The following is a 12,591-nucleotide window of genomic DNA, read 5'->3' as shown; positions in this document are numbered from 1 at the left end:
ATTTCAATTTCCTAATAGGAACCATCTACCTATTCATTAGAAGTTGGAGAGTTCGAAAGATGAATTTTTAGTGATGAGTTGAGCCAATAAATTCTGGAGATTAAATCTTGATAATTAAAGGATAAATACATAGTTTTTGCCCAACATACGGTACACAAGAAGATTAGAATATGTGAACCAATTTGGGATAAAGAGAGTGCAGCGAAGAGCACAAATGGTGGGAAGAGAGAGCAGTCGTCGGAGCAGATAAAGCTGCAGATCTCACTGCTGTTGCCGCATTTTTCATGTTGATGCTGCAGGCAAATCGACAATGGCACCATCGTGCGCTGACAACTTCTCCATTCTCCACACCCGGAAAGACTAAAGGTCTCAGAAACGAGGAGTGTCTTGTGGCCGCGGAGGAGCCTGCACCGGCATGACCCTCCCCACTGCGCCAAAAGTTGGAGGCAAGCAGCAAGCACTTAGCTGCATCGGGCAAAAAGATCGAAGCAGGCAATCACTCATCTTTATCCCCCTCACCACTCTCATCCATGAATCTGCCAACTGCCAACAGCGACAAAAGCCAAAAGGACAAGAATGGGCCAACTTCAGCTTTGCACTGCAGCCATGGAGGACAAGAATGTGATGAGAACAAAAGGTGAGTTGGATCATCTTCGGCCTTTGGTTTTCCTTTTTTTCTCTGGATTTTTAGCTCTCCATATATGCGCATAAAACCTTCGATGGTTAATGCAGGATTAATGTTGATACTGCACAATGATATCTTATGTGATGCATTGGTCAGCCAATTTGCATGCCTCGTATATCTTGGCCACTTGAATGAAGGTGGAACAAAATATCATCATTGGTTCAGAAAGGCATATGGATGGAACAAGCAACCAAGAAAATTATTGAGGCACTTGCAAGTTTGGATCCACAACATTACAAGGAAGCTCAGAAAGCAAATTGGGTATCACAGCTACTAGTACTCCAGCTTGCATCATCCATGAAGCCACCCAAAGTTTTGTGGAAGGCAACTTGATTGATGTAGTTCCAAGAGATCAATGATTATTGCAGTTAGAAATAATCTATCATGTTCAACAATACAATAATTGTAATATGTGTTTTTGTCAATTATTTCAATTACAATCTCCTTATCATCTGACTTTTAGCAAAGCCTGAACCACACAAGAATGTTCATTCTTGATGGTTTCATAAATTAGTATCATGGGATTCTGAAACTTCAAAATGCTGCACTCCAGCAAACTTCAAGATTTCACTCTCTGATGGTCTCATAGATTGTAATTGTGTGATTCTGAACATCCAATGCCATTCCTATCATGGCACAAGAAAGTAATGCCTCCCTGATTTGCTTTTCTGGTAATCATTGAGGTCTACTGTGTTGGATTTGCATGGCTTGCTCAGACAAACAGCACCATGAGGTTGATATCCATTGTTGCTGACTGCTGTGATGAGTTTGTCTAATGCTAAATAAATGCATTGGGAAATAGAACATAAACTTTTTTTTTGTTTGTAGTGTCAAGGTTTTCTTGATGTCCTCATGCAGAAGATTTGTGATCTATCACTATGATTGTGTAGTCGTTATAGCCATCAATGCTGTCTGCTCCAATTTTCTCAATGAGAAAGCTTTGATGGATTCATTCTTTAAATCATCTTGCTTGATTTGGCAGACCACCTGCTCCAACCCTTCCTTTGAATCTTGGAATTTGATGACTGATTTTTATATAGATATTTGTGGTATGAACACAATGGAATCAGTTCATCTGCAGATACTAATGTCACATTGAAATAAAAAAAGAACTATTGAGAAATTGGTTGTGTATTTGTCTTACTCAAATTGGAAACTGTGATCCACCATCAGGGTTCTTCAGATCAAGCATTTGAAGTCACAGCTTGGTGGGTTTGGTAAAGCTAAAGGCATAATAATATCATTTGACAGACACAAGTAAATGGCAGAAGTTAAAATGTAATATTAAGAACTTGATGATGACACATGATACCACAAAGAGATCCATCAATAAATATGCTGAAATTAATAGGCCAAAATATGATTAGTTAGTTCATACTAATAGCTGATATCCAAAAAAGTGTTAGAGGGAAAATTGAGTTGATTTAGAAGATTAGAAGAGTTTATTATAGTTGACTTGTACTTAAATATTTTGATTCAGAAATTTAGATTCATCAAGTTAGTAGGTTCTCTTGGATAGCAACAAACAGTGAAAATTAAAAGTCATTTATCTGAGAAAATGAAAATTTATGGAAAGGTGGTGGTAAGTGAGAAGCTGTATTCTCTAATGGCTGATGACAGGTGTAACCAAGAACATAAACTTCTGTCATTGGTTACATGCATCATGTGTTGCCTTCTGAGTGCTCTGCTTATGAGCTGCATCAGACTAATCTTGACTGTCCCAATAGTGGCTTTGACATGATAAGAGTCTTTTTGATGGATTGGCCACACTACCTTCTCAACCAATGGAGATATCAGAGGGATGGCAGAAAGGAGAAGGCTGTGGCTGTGGGCACTATTATTCTAACATATCAAGTTCTCTTTTCACCTCAAACCTTCTCTCTTGGTAATCTGAAGGAGGCAGCCTGCTGAGTTTTGGGGTCTTCTCATCACTTTTTTCACTGAAAGACTCTGCATTCACGCTGATCTCAACCAGCTGATACAGATACCTCTGTTCTTGCTGTCTTCCATGTTGATACTGGTCATAACTGCTGTAAACACTGTTGTTTTTGTCTTCCAAGTTGATGATACTGGTTATAAATGCAGTTATCTGATCAGCTACAGACACTGTTGTTCTTGTCTTCCAAGTTTATACTTTTTCTAATTACAAACATCTGATCAAAACAAGATGATACAGAAACTGTTCTTTTTGTCTTCCAAGTTAATGAATACTAGCTCGAACTGCATTCACCTGCTCATAATCAAATCATGACTTGTTGGAAATGGCTTTGCTGAATCTTGAAACTGTTGATTTCATTGTCATCAGTCCTGAAACTGGTTAACAAGAATTAGGTTTGATGACAGCAGCCTTCCATTCACCATAACCACAAGCATCAAACCCCCTGAGCAAACTGTTGAGCTACATCTGCTGTCTCTGCTAAATGAGGAAGTGACTACCAGGGAACATCCAAATGCCAGCATCAGCCATGGCATCTATCATCTTCCATTGGATGACAGCACTACTGGCATGTGTTATGATAGCGAAGTCAAACAAATGAAGACATTAATGCAAGATTTTTTTTTCCTGTAGGGAAAGCTGGATGTCACTCCTTTTGGGTTTCTGATTTGTAATGTACTTAGAACATTGTCAGTATGTGTTTGACACACACACTGCAAATTGCCCATTCAACCTGTTTTGGCTTATGAGAGATATCATGAGATGTCATCTGAAATGGTACTGTGGCTCATGTTCAACTTAGTGGCAAGAATGCAACTCTGTTAATATCCATATAAAAAGAGTTTCTATGCAATGAATCAACAAATAAACTACATTAGATTAAGGAATAATCAATCCCCATGTCACCATCAAGTGGGGAAGATGGAAGAAGAAAAGTATGTGACATTGTTCATTCCCTTCCCTATGGATGAAACTCCAAACCATCCCATGCTAACTCCCCTACAAAAGTTGACTTAGTGGCCTCATTAATACACAACACCTACTCCACTTAGTTTTAATATACTCCATCATTCTACTCGGTGGTTTGCCTCTCATCAACACCACCATGAGCATGTTGAGCATGGTGGAGGCAGAGCTGCCTCCGGGCTTCAGGTTCCACCCGAGGGACGACGAGCTCGTCTGCGATTACCTCGCGGTGAAGCTCGCCGGAGACGGCGGCCGCGGTAGCTTCCATGGCAGTGCTGTGATGGTGGATGTTGATCTCAACAAGTGCGAACCATGGGATCTTCCTGGTAAGATCAATTGCATGCCTTGAGCACCATGTTTGATCTGGTTCTGATGGCACTGGTGTAGCATGTTGTTCTATGTTGTCTTCACATGAACTAGCTGCTGGTATTCCTCTCTCTCTCTCTCTCTCTCTCTCTATCCCCTCTTCGTTGCTGTCTTTGCACTCCCCTTGGAATGAAACTCTTGGTTCTGATCTGGAAGCACAGTTTGATCCTTCAGAAGGCATTCTGCAAACTTCATGTTTGAGAACTCGAGAACACTTGCCTTTAAGTTCACATGATATCAGAATTCACAAAGACACAGCACAGTCTCGGGTTCCAATCCTCTTTTGAGGTCTATCATGTCTTCCGTTCAATCTCCATGCTTGTCCTATCTGGCCTTCCCATCAAAGGAAATTATTCTTGTACCAAACTTCACCACTTTGGACCTGTTCATGTGTTCTGTTCCTTCATGATTGACTGCCAACCCTTTTAATGGAGTATTCCTTCTACCTGAAACGAATCAAAACCTAAAAGGAGGAAAAGAGAGAAGAAACTTAACACCTAAGAAAGGAGAAGGCATCAAGAAATATACTTACCTAAAATTATATATGCTGCATGCATATCTGCTGTTACTATGAACCAAACTGAAGACCTTGATTTGAATCACAAAACACATGTTTCAACCCAAAGGAATGCTTTTTGGAGATGTTGATGGATTCCAAATTGGAGATCTCAATTCAAGAGAGAAGAATGATCTCAATCTCTCATGAACCACACAAGTGTCGGCACCTCCATGGTCTCGAACCTTTGGTGCCAATCCGTCTAACATTCAATCAAAGAGAGGAGATAAAGAGATCGACGCTGACAACTCTTTGGTATCGTGAGAGGTGCAACGTCCATGTGCTAATCCACCAAGCATGCACACCATGATGAGCAATCTCCATCATGGAGTTAGGTCCATTGCTGATGTTACAGAAACCATGGAAACAAGTTCATCTCTCATTCACATCCAATTATATCTTGTTTCTCTACCAAAGTCGTATCAGTGTCCTGATCCAGTGCTTTCCAGGACAAAGTGCAATTTCTTGTCGAGATATCATTGATCAGGATTGCCACTGACACTGCTGGTGAATTCATAGAATCAGCAACTTGTATCAGAGTGACTTGCATCCATTCTTTTAATGCAACCAAACTGTTTCTTGTGGATGATCAGCTACTGCATGTGTTGGGGGAAAGGAGTGGTACTTCTTCAGCCATCGAGATCGGAAATACGCAACCGGGCAGCGGACCAACAGGGCCACCATGTCAGGCTACTGGAAGGCCACCGGGAAGGACAGGCCGGTGGCCCGAAAGGGGTTGCTGGTTGGGATGAGGAAGACTTTGGTGTTCCATCAAGGAAGAGCTCCCAAGGGGAAGAAGACAGATTGGGTGATGCATGAATACCGCATGGAAGGATCTGATGCCACTCCAAAATCACCCTTCAAGGTAGTGTCATGCTCTCAAGTCCTTTATATCCTCACTTTGCTGTGGTGACCAGATTACCTTCTCTTCTGCAAACATCACTCTTTTGTTTTGTGATACCTGTGTGATCATGTTGCTTATAGTCCTCAAAAGAGCTGCAAAGAGATGTTAGGCTTACAATAAATCTCTGTTGAAGATCTCAATTAGACTGATACTGCATATACTATACTACATAAACTATCAAGAAGAGGCATTGTGAGAACAGTGGGATGAATCAGAACAAAGAGCAACACTAAGTTCTTATGAACAAGTAGCAGATGCATGTAGTTTATGAAAGATTATTAGAGTTGAAGGACAAGTTAGTTCAGTGATTTGACAGAATAAAGCTTTTTCTTATTTGTCTCTCCTTATGCATGTCATTTTCCTTCCATGGGATATGACACTTTAAACTTCTTCAAGTAATCACTACATTATTATCTGAAATATATATATATATATATCTAACACAGTTTCATGACTTGAATTCATAAGTTGCTATAATAAATTGTTCACAACATGTTACATAAATCATTTCTGTTTAATCTTTAATATACTATCTGAATGCTAGGTGGTCACCACAACCAACTCAACTGCTATAATAATTAATTGAAATCACTCATCTTGTTTCTGCAAGTCCTTTCATCATAAAAACTATGACACTTCATTTTTCTGTGCATTCAGGAAGATTGGGTCCTTTGCAGAGTCCTCTACAAGAGCAGAAGGATCTCCACCAAGCCAACCATGGAGACAAGCCATGATGACTCAGGCTCCCAATCTCTCCCAGCCCTCATGGACAACTACATCACCTTTGACCAAACCCCACTCAACTTGGAGGGGTTTGAGCAGGTGCCCTGCTTCTCCAGCCCAACACCACACCTGCCCTCAGTGGAAAGGGGAATGCCTCTAACAAAATGCTTGATTCAAAGAGGTAGCTTGCCTGAGTTGAGCGCTGGATTGAACCAGCTCACTGCTGATAGAAAGGTCTCAAGAACAATTCTGAACCACCTTGCCAAGGTTGAGGGTGATCCAAAGAGAGAGATGGTGCCAAATTTAGCTGAAGGGGGTCTGGGGGGTTACTTGACACACAGTGGTCTGCCATCAACTTGGAACCCTTCTTGAGGGTTGGTGAGGTTGGTGAGCAACTAGAAAAGATACCTCCTACCTGTAGTCACTCAAATAAAGAAGCCAACATATATGTTTGGTCGTACACAGATGAGGTGTGATGATTAAATATTTTCTTAGGCATTGCATAAGTTCCTTCTTCCTAAAATGATTAGATATTTCTTCTGGTGGATAAGCTTGAAACAGCACTTAAATAAAAGAAAATGTAAGCAAGAAAAGTAAGGTTGATGGTCAATGGCAAAAGAAAATATATGGAGGTTAATGGGAAGGCATCAAGGTCTTCATTTCATCTCAAAGACCAAAATTAAGTAAAGGACATGAAAAAAGAGGCCTATCCAAAGAAAGTGAAGGGACTAAAAAATAGTAAGGTCTATACAGTTAACATGATCAAAATCTTATATTTGTGAAACTAAGTATAATTTGACAATTATAATGCACTGCAACAAAATATTGTGCTATAATCAACCAGTTACTAAGATTCTAGGTTTCCATTTTTCTTCAGAAAAATATAGGAAATACCACTTTATGTTTTCTTAGGATTTATCCTACATAAGTTCATTGGATATGTACTTTTATAACTTTAGCCTTTTTAGGGTTTACTAGGTTGATCCTGATGATCTTCAAGAAGATGAGGATCTATATATATATATATATATATATATATATATATATATATATATATATATATATATATATATATATATATATATATATATATATATATATATATATATATATATATATATATTCTAATGCAACATAATATCAAAATTTTTGAGGGAAAGAATACAACCCCCCCAAGTTCCAACCAAAGCAACATAAATTAAGCTTATAAAGCAAAAGTTATCTTAATCTAACAACATCATCTAAATATTAACCTCATTATTGCACAACAGAACTGGTTCTGGTCATTGATTGTGCCTTGGAGCATTTTCTTATATGTTTGGTTGTATCAAGGATTGCTAAGTTCTGAGATTGTAAGCATTATGATTGTTTAATATCATAGTATAATACAGCTCAAATACTTCTAACAAGGAACATCAGCAAGAAATTGCAATCATCTGCTGTCAGCACATAATAGATTATCATTGGACCCTTTTCATTATTATATTTCTTAATTAGATATTTAAGATCAGGGTATGATCTCAGACCAGATATGCTGACATAAAAACCACAGATCAGAAGGTCTTACTCAATTGGTTCACCCCATCTTCCTCAACAATCTATTTGTTTGTAGTTATGTACATTTGCTGCACAACCAACCACAAGCTCAGGTTTAGGTTAATATATTGAAACAGATGACATCAAATCCTACTTCCCTTATTTTAATGGACTGAGATTACTGAAAGCAACTGAAGGCCAACCTCCAAGCTGTGGACCTTTTCTGTAGAAAAATAAAATAAGTACCACGAATAACATTTAAAACACTTTCAAAGTTCAACACTGTTCACGTATCATGTTAAAAGAAGATAGATTATGCAGTTCTTTAATGTAGTGATGACCAAGCAAACTATCAGCCAAACTGCTTCCATCAAAGCAGATGAAAGTACCAACCATTGAAGGAAATTTCATAGCTTTTATTCAGATTGATGGCAAGGTTGGTTTTCTTCTTTGAGACAATCCAACACACCTGATAGCATACTAATAACATTTCCAATCAAAGTGTGTCCCAATCCATCTTTAGATGCTGATGGTGAGCTGGAGGACAATAGTTTTGCTTCTCCCTCACCAATCAAAACAAAATTGATACTGATGTAACAGGAGACGATACAAACTGATTAGAAATGACATGTTGGCTATGAGCTGTATGTAACCTGGTTTGCTGAATTCTAATAGAGAGTGACAGTAGAAAGCCAGTTGATGATCCAAAAGCAGCACATGATGTGGGCCATGTGGAACTTGAACTACTGCCAAACTATCTAAAAGCTTAAGCCGATAGATGTAATAAAGACTGATTTAAAAATTTCTTAACAATCTCAATCAAGTGTGGATAAGCTAAATGATATAAATGACTAAATCGGCCCAACACATGACAATCACATTAAAGAGAGAGAAAAATATATCATAAGCGTAAAGCTCAAGCAATAAAAAGAAGGAAGAATTTGAAATTTTGATCACTGCTAAACCATGTGAAATCCTTCTTAAAGATGTGTTTAGTTCATTACATACCTTAACAGGGAAGACCACCATGGAAGCTGATATGCTTTAAATCTATCATCCATTGGAATCCACCATGGTTGCAGGTTGCTTCTCTGCAACTGGTGAACAACATCACTTGCCCAAACATCCATGTCTGCAGGTCACTGTTCTTTAGAGAACATTTAGAATGATTTTAACAGACCAGACAACTTTGCTTGATTGTTGTGGCAATTAGATACCGTGAGTAGGTTATTAATAAAATGATTTGATCTAGAATCTTAAACTATCCAATAAAAAACAATGGGGTGATGGTTTTAGTATAAATGAACAACAATGAAATGTATGGTTCAGGAAGACCCAGTGCATAATGTTTCCACCAATTTTTGATATGGAAGAGTTAATATACTGAAACCTGATCAGCTATATCACAAAAAGAGAGCAATCTTACCATGACACCAAAGTTATCAGCTTTTATATATATTGAAGTTCTTCTCCATCAATATACATACTAAGGACCTCAACTAGTGTCATATTCTAATTGTAAAAACACTAGAATTGATATGCCATTTTGACTTTTCTATCTAAATAAAAATCCCCAAAATTACACCGGAAGTAAAACTATATACATTGAGCTTTCATGAATTTTACATGCCCATGAGAAGAAACATTCTCTGGCAGACTAAGGTCTGCATCCATCTGTTCCTCAAATCTAGTTGTAGTAAAACTGTTTTGTGCCTATTCCATGCTTCCTCAAGTTCTCTCAGTAAACAAATAATTAAATCACAGATACATTCTTCAGAATATGCCTTATCATGAAAATGATGCAAAGAGACTACAAAACAAAGTGATCCTGTAGGTCACAGATCTGGGGTCCATAAAAATTTTAATCTATTGAATATTAGGCAGCAAAACATGACCAGATGCAATCCAACTAATACAGTTCTCATATCAATTAAACATCACATCCTCTTTTCATAATTAGTGCTTTTGATGAATGATTGAACAGACATTTTGATGAGTTTTTCCTGAAACTGACCTGGGGCAATCAGTATATCCAGAACTGTTTCAATAAAATCAAAGAGCCTTATTAAAATGAACTTGTGGTGCAATACAGTAGTAAACCATCCAAAGAAATGAAACTTTACAAAATTCCATTATCATGTCAACCAACAAAACAAATAAGCAATCATCAGGACAAGTATATTGTCTTATGTAATTTGACATTAATTGTGAGATCACTTGCTACTGCAGTAGCATATCTATCAGATGCAACAAATTTCCATGTGACACGGCACATTTACAAAAGTTAGAAAAAAAAAAGAAAACAGGTTTTAGGCATTGTGTCCATCATTTGTTAAAAACCTGAGCTCCAGGAAGAAGAGACTTAATCTTCATTTAACTGGAATATCAACCAACTGATTCTAAAACTGGTCCATTGTCATTTTTTCCTGGTGGTAACTCCAACCAGGACATTGCTCACCTGCATCATAGAAGAATTAAAATTATTAATAGAGTTTAAACTCCATAGACAATTAAGAAAATTGAGCTTACCAGTTTGCCATTTTCATTCACTGACATTGGGTTCTCAACAACTACGGTCATGTTTGAAGCTCGGGAAGATTGCTAAAAAAACCAAAAGAAAACATATAACATATAAATGAATAATGAAACAAATTGCACAACCAAAAGAGACTTGAGGAAGAGAACATACAACTGAAATTGATGGAGGAACAGGGGTAGGTTCATTAGGCCTATGAGCAACATGGATTGGAAATCTCATATTATGCATCTTTATTAACAGAGAAGGTTAATAATTAATACAAAATAGTGAAAACTAAAACCAAAAGAACTATAGAAGGATTCAAATTATACCCCAGCATTTGTAATGTAGTTACAAATTGCGCATTTGACACATGGTGCTCCATAAGGGTACATCAGAATCGGATGACATTGGACACAGTTCAGATGAGCAACCTGATTTGCTGAAAATCAACCCAGGAACTTGAAAAACTAATTTAAGAGATTTAAATAAGAATTTCTCTTTTTATATGTTGCATCAGATATCAGAAAGTGTCAACAGTTCATATCCGTGATATGCACTGGAATTATCCTAGAATCTTATAAGTACGATTATAGTTTCATAGAAAATGCAGCTTTGAAGTCAATATAAAAGGCAAGCAAGTAGTAACAGATTGTCAAGTTCTAAATGGATAGTATTATTCAAATGCTGACATGATTTCTTTACTTTTATAGAAGAAATTATAGTCCACATCAATGGATGACGAAAAAAGCATGATGCAAGACTTATCCTAGAGCACATATGGAGTCCACTGTAAGAAACAAGCATCGAAGGACCATTGTATGATCATCCTGAACTGACATTCAAAAAAATAGTCTACTTGTTCAGCAGCTTAATAAACAGTCATATAAAAGATACAAATGAATACCTGATCCTGTCATATTCATGGTGTCACAACAGGAACACCTTACACTTGTCGCACCGTTTGCATACATCAACATTGTTCAGCAGCCTCTACATACAAGCTGAACAATCTTCATTCCTGCAAATTTCGTGATTTAAGCTTCCATAGGCAAATAGGTAGTTTATTAATAATATTGGTGATTTGAACCACCTAAGAGACAGAGACCATCAGCAACACAACAACAACATCCAAGTGCAAGTAGCACTTGTAACGTTCATGGATAGTTGGATACAGATACAGAAGATCAAAGGAACACATTTTGATTATATAGAAGGTGAGCGACCGACAATGCACAGAGAAACACTTTAAAATGTTTATTGTTAAGATATGTATCTGATGCCCATATGGCTTATATTCAAAACCAAAAATAAATCATGCATGTCAGGAATTCACATCAGCAACATTTCATGATTATAACTAGGTTAGAATGATGTAAAAGACGTACCTGGTGGAGGAGCTGCAGTCGTTGTGCCGCATATTGCACAACGCACGTCAGTGGCTCCCCTCGGGTAAACAAGGACATTCCTGCATAGTTGAATCGCATGCAGTCCAACAATCGATGGCTACATTTCACCATTCCAAACAAGAAGTCACTCAACCAAAAGTGTTCATTTTGCAATAAAAAAAACCTATAGATTACAAACTTATATGGATCACTCATTCCATCAGTTGACAAAGCGTGGTTAAGTTAGGGTTCGTAACTACGAAAGAAGATACATTTTTCAGAAGAACAATGCACAAAAATAGATGCGAAAATCTTCCTCCCAGCATTCCTCCTCTTCCTAGAACAACCAAACGGAGAAGGGTCGAGATAAAAGAGAAAATAAGCCAATAGAACAGTAAGGCTGTCGGGTCCGAGGTCTAATACCAAATCCGACTGAATTGCGCATAATTAAGCAGCATAAAACAAAGAAACACAAGCAAGATCCCCGAATTCTTCAAAAGACAGGAAGATTAAACAGAACCAAGACGGAGAAGGTGAATCATCGAATACCTGGACCCGAAGGGGAGATGTAGTCCCAAGGCGACCAGCAAAGCAATGCCGTCGTCATCTTCGATCGGAGAAGAAGTAACGGGGAGTTCTTTGGGCGACGGCAAACGTATGCGCGAAGTGGAACGTGGTGGGTTTCCTTGAAGATACAGAGTCGATGCAGATTCATTTTCCTTCTCGTTTCGCCCGAGTAGAGAGAGAGAGAGAGAGAGAGAGGTGCTGAGGCAGGGGCAATTCAGAAATTATCGAAGAAAGTAGGACGGTTTTGGTGAAACAGGTTCGGCTTGATCAAGCTTGACTCGAGTCGACTGCAACGTGACGAGGCAGGGGCAATTATGAAATTATGAAGGGCAGGAGGACGGTTTTGGTGAGTGTGAGTGCGAGTGGTTTGGTGAAACAAGTTGGGCTCGACTCGAGTCGAGTACAACGTCATGCTCAGGGGCAATTTGGAAATTATTGGAAAATCG

General features: G+C 38.2%; 2 protein-coding genes and 1 long non-coding RNA gene across 6 annotated transcripts; 1 reads left to right on the top strand and 2 right to left on the bottom strand.

Moving 5' to 3' along the window:
- Positions 1–3,448: 3,448 nt before the first annotated feature.
- LOC135641701 (uncharacterized) lies at positions 3,449–4,658 on the bottom strand. Its single transcript, XR_010497777.1, has 2 exons — positions 4,486–4,658; positions 3,449–4,399 (listed from the first exon to the last, which is right to left on the bottom strand). It is a non-coding gene; the product is annotated as an uncharacterized LOC135641701 (long non-coding RNA).
- On the top strand, positions 3,502–6,598 carry LOC135641697 (NAC domain-containing protein 21/22-like). Its single transcript, XM_065157338.1, has 3 exons — positions 3,502–3,913; positions 5,103–5,374; positions 6,071–6,598. Exons 1-3 carry the CDS (start codon positions 3,727–3,729, stop codon positions 6,506–6,508), a joined length of 897 nt encoding a protein of 298 aa, XP_065013410.1. The 5' UTR covers positions 3,502–3,726; the 3' UTR covers positions 6,509–6,598.
- Positions 5,372–12,327, bottom strand: LOC135641699 (protein LOL2-like). Of its 4 annotated transcripts, none has more exons than XR_010497775.1 (7): positions 12,128–12,327; positions 11,579–11,696; positions 11,098–11,211; positions 10,362–10,632; positions 10,202–10,273; positions 8,681–10,130; positions 5,372–5,505 (listed from the first exon to the last, which is right to left on the bottom strand). XR_010497775.1 is itself a non-coding variant. In XM_065157340.1 (7 exons), the coding sequence occupies exons 3-7, from the start codon at positions 11,168–11,170 to the stop codon at positions 10,089–10,091; spliced, it is 375 nt and encodes a 124-aa protein (XP_065013412.1). In that variant the 5' UTR covers positions 11,171–11,211; positions 11,579–11,696; positions 12,128–12,327; the 3' UTR covers positions 9,785–10,088. The 4 variants fall into 4 exon arrangements, 2 of the variants coding, with proteins under 2 accessions (XP_065013412.1, XP_065013413.1); XM_065157340.1 differs by lacking the exon at positions 5,372–5,505 and having other exon boundaries at positions 9,785–10,130; positions 10,362–10,439; positions 10,523–10,632; XM_065157341.1 differs by lacking the exon at positions 5,372–5,505 and having other exon boundaries at positions 9,785–10,130; positions 10,362–10,439; positions 10,523–10,624.
- Between the last annotated feature and the right edge of the window lie 264 nt (positions 12,328–12,591).

Source organism: Musa acuminata, chromosome BXJ3-6 (genome assembly GCF_036884655.1).
Source record: "Musa acuminata AAA Group cultivar baxijiao chromosome BXJ3-6, Cavendish_Baxijiao_AAA, whole genome shotgun sequence".
Taxonomy (NCBI): Eukaryota; Viridiplantae; Streptophyta; class Magnoliopsida; order Zingiberales; family Musaceae; genus Musa; species Musa acuminata.
This window is presented reverse-complemented; position numbering and strand designations above follow the sequence as displayed.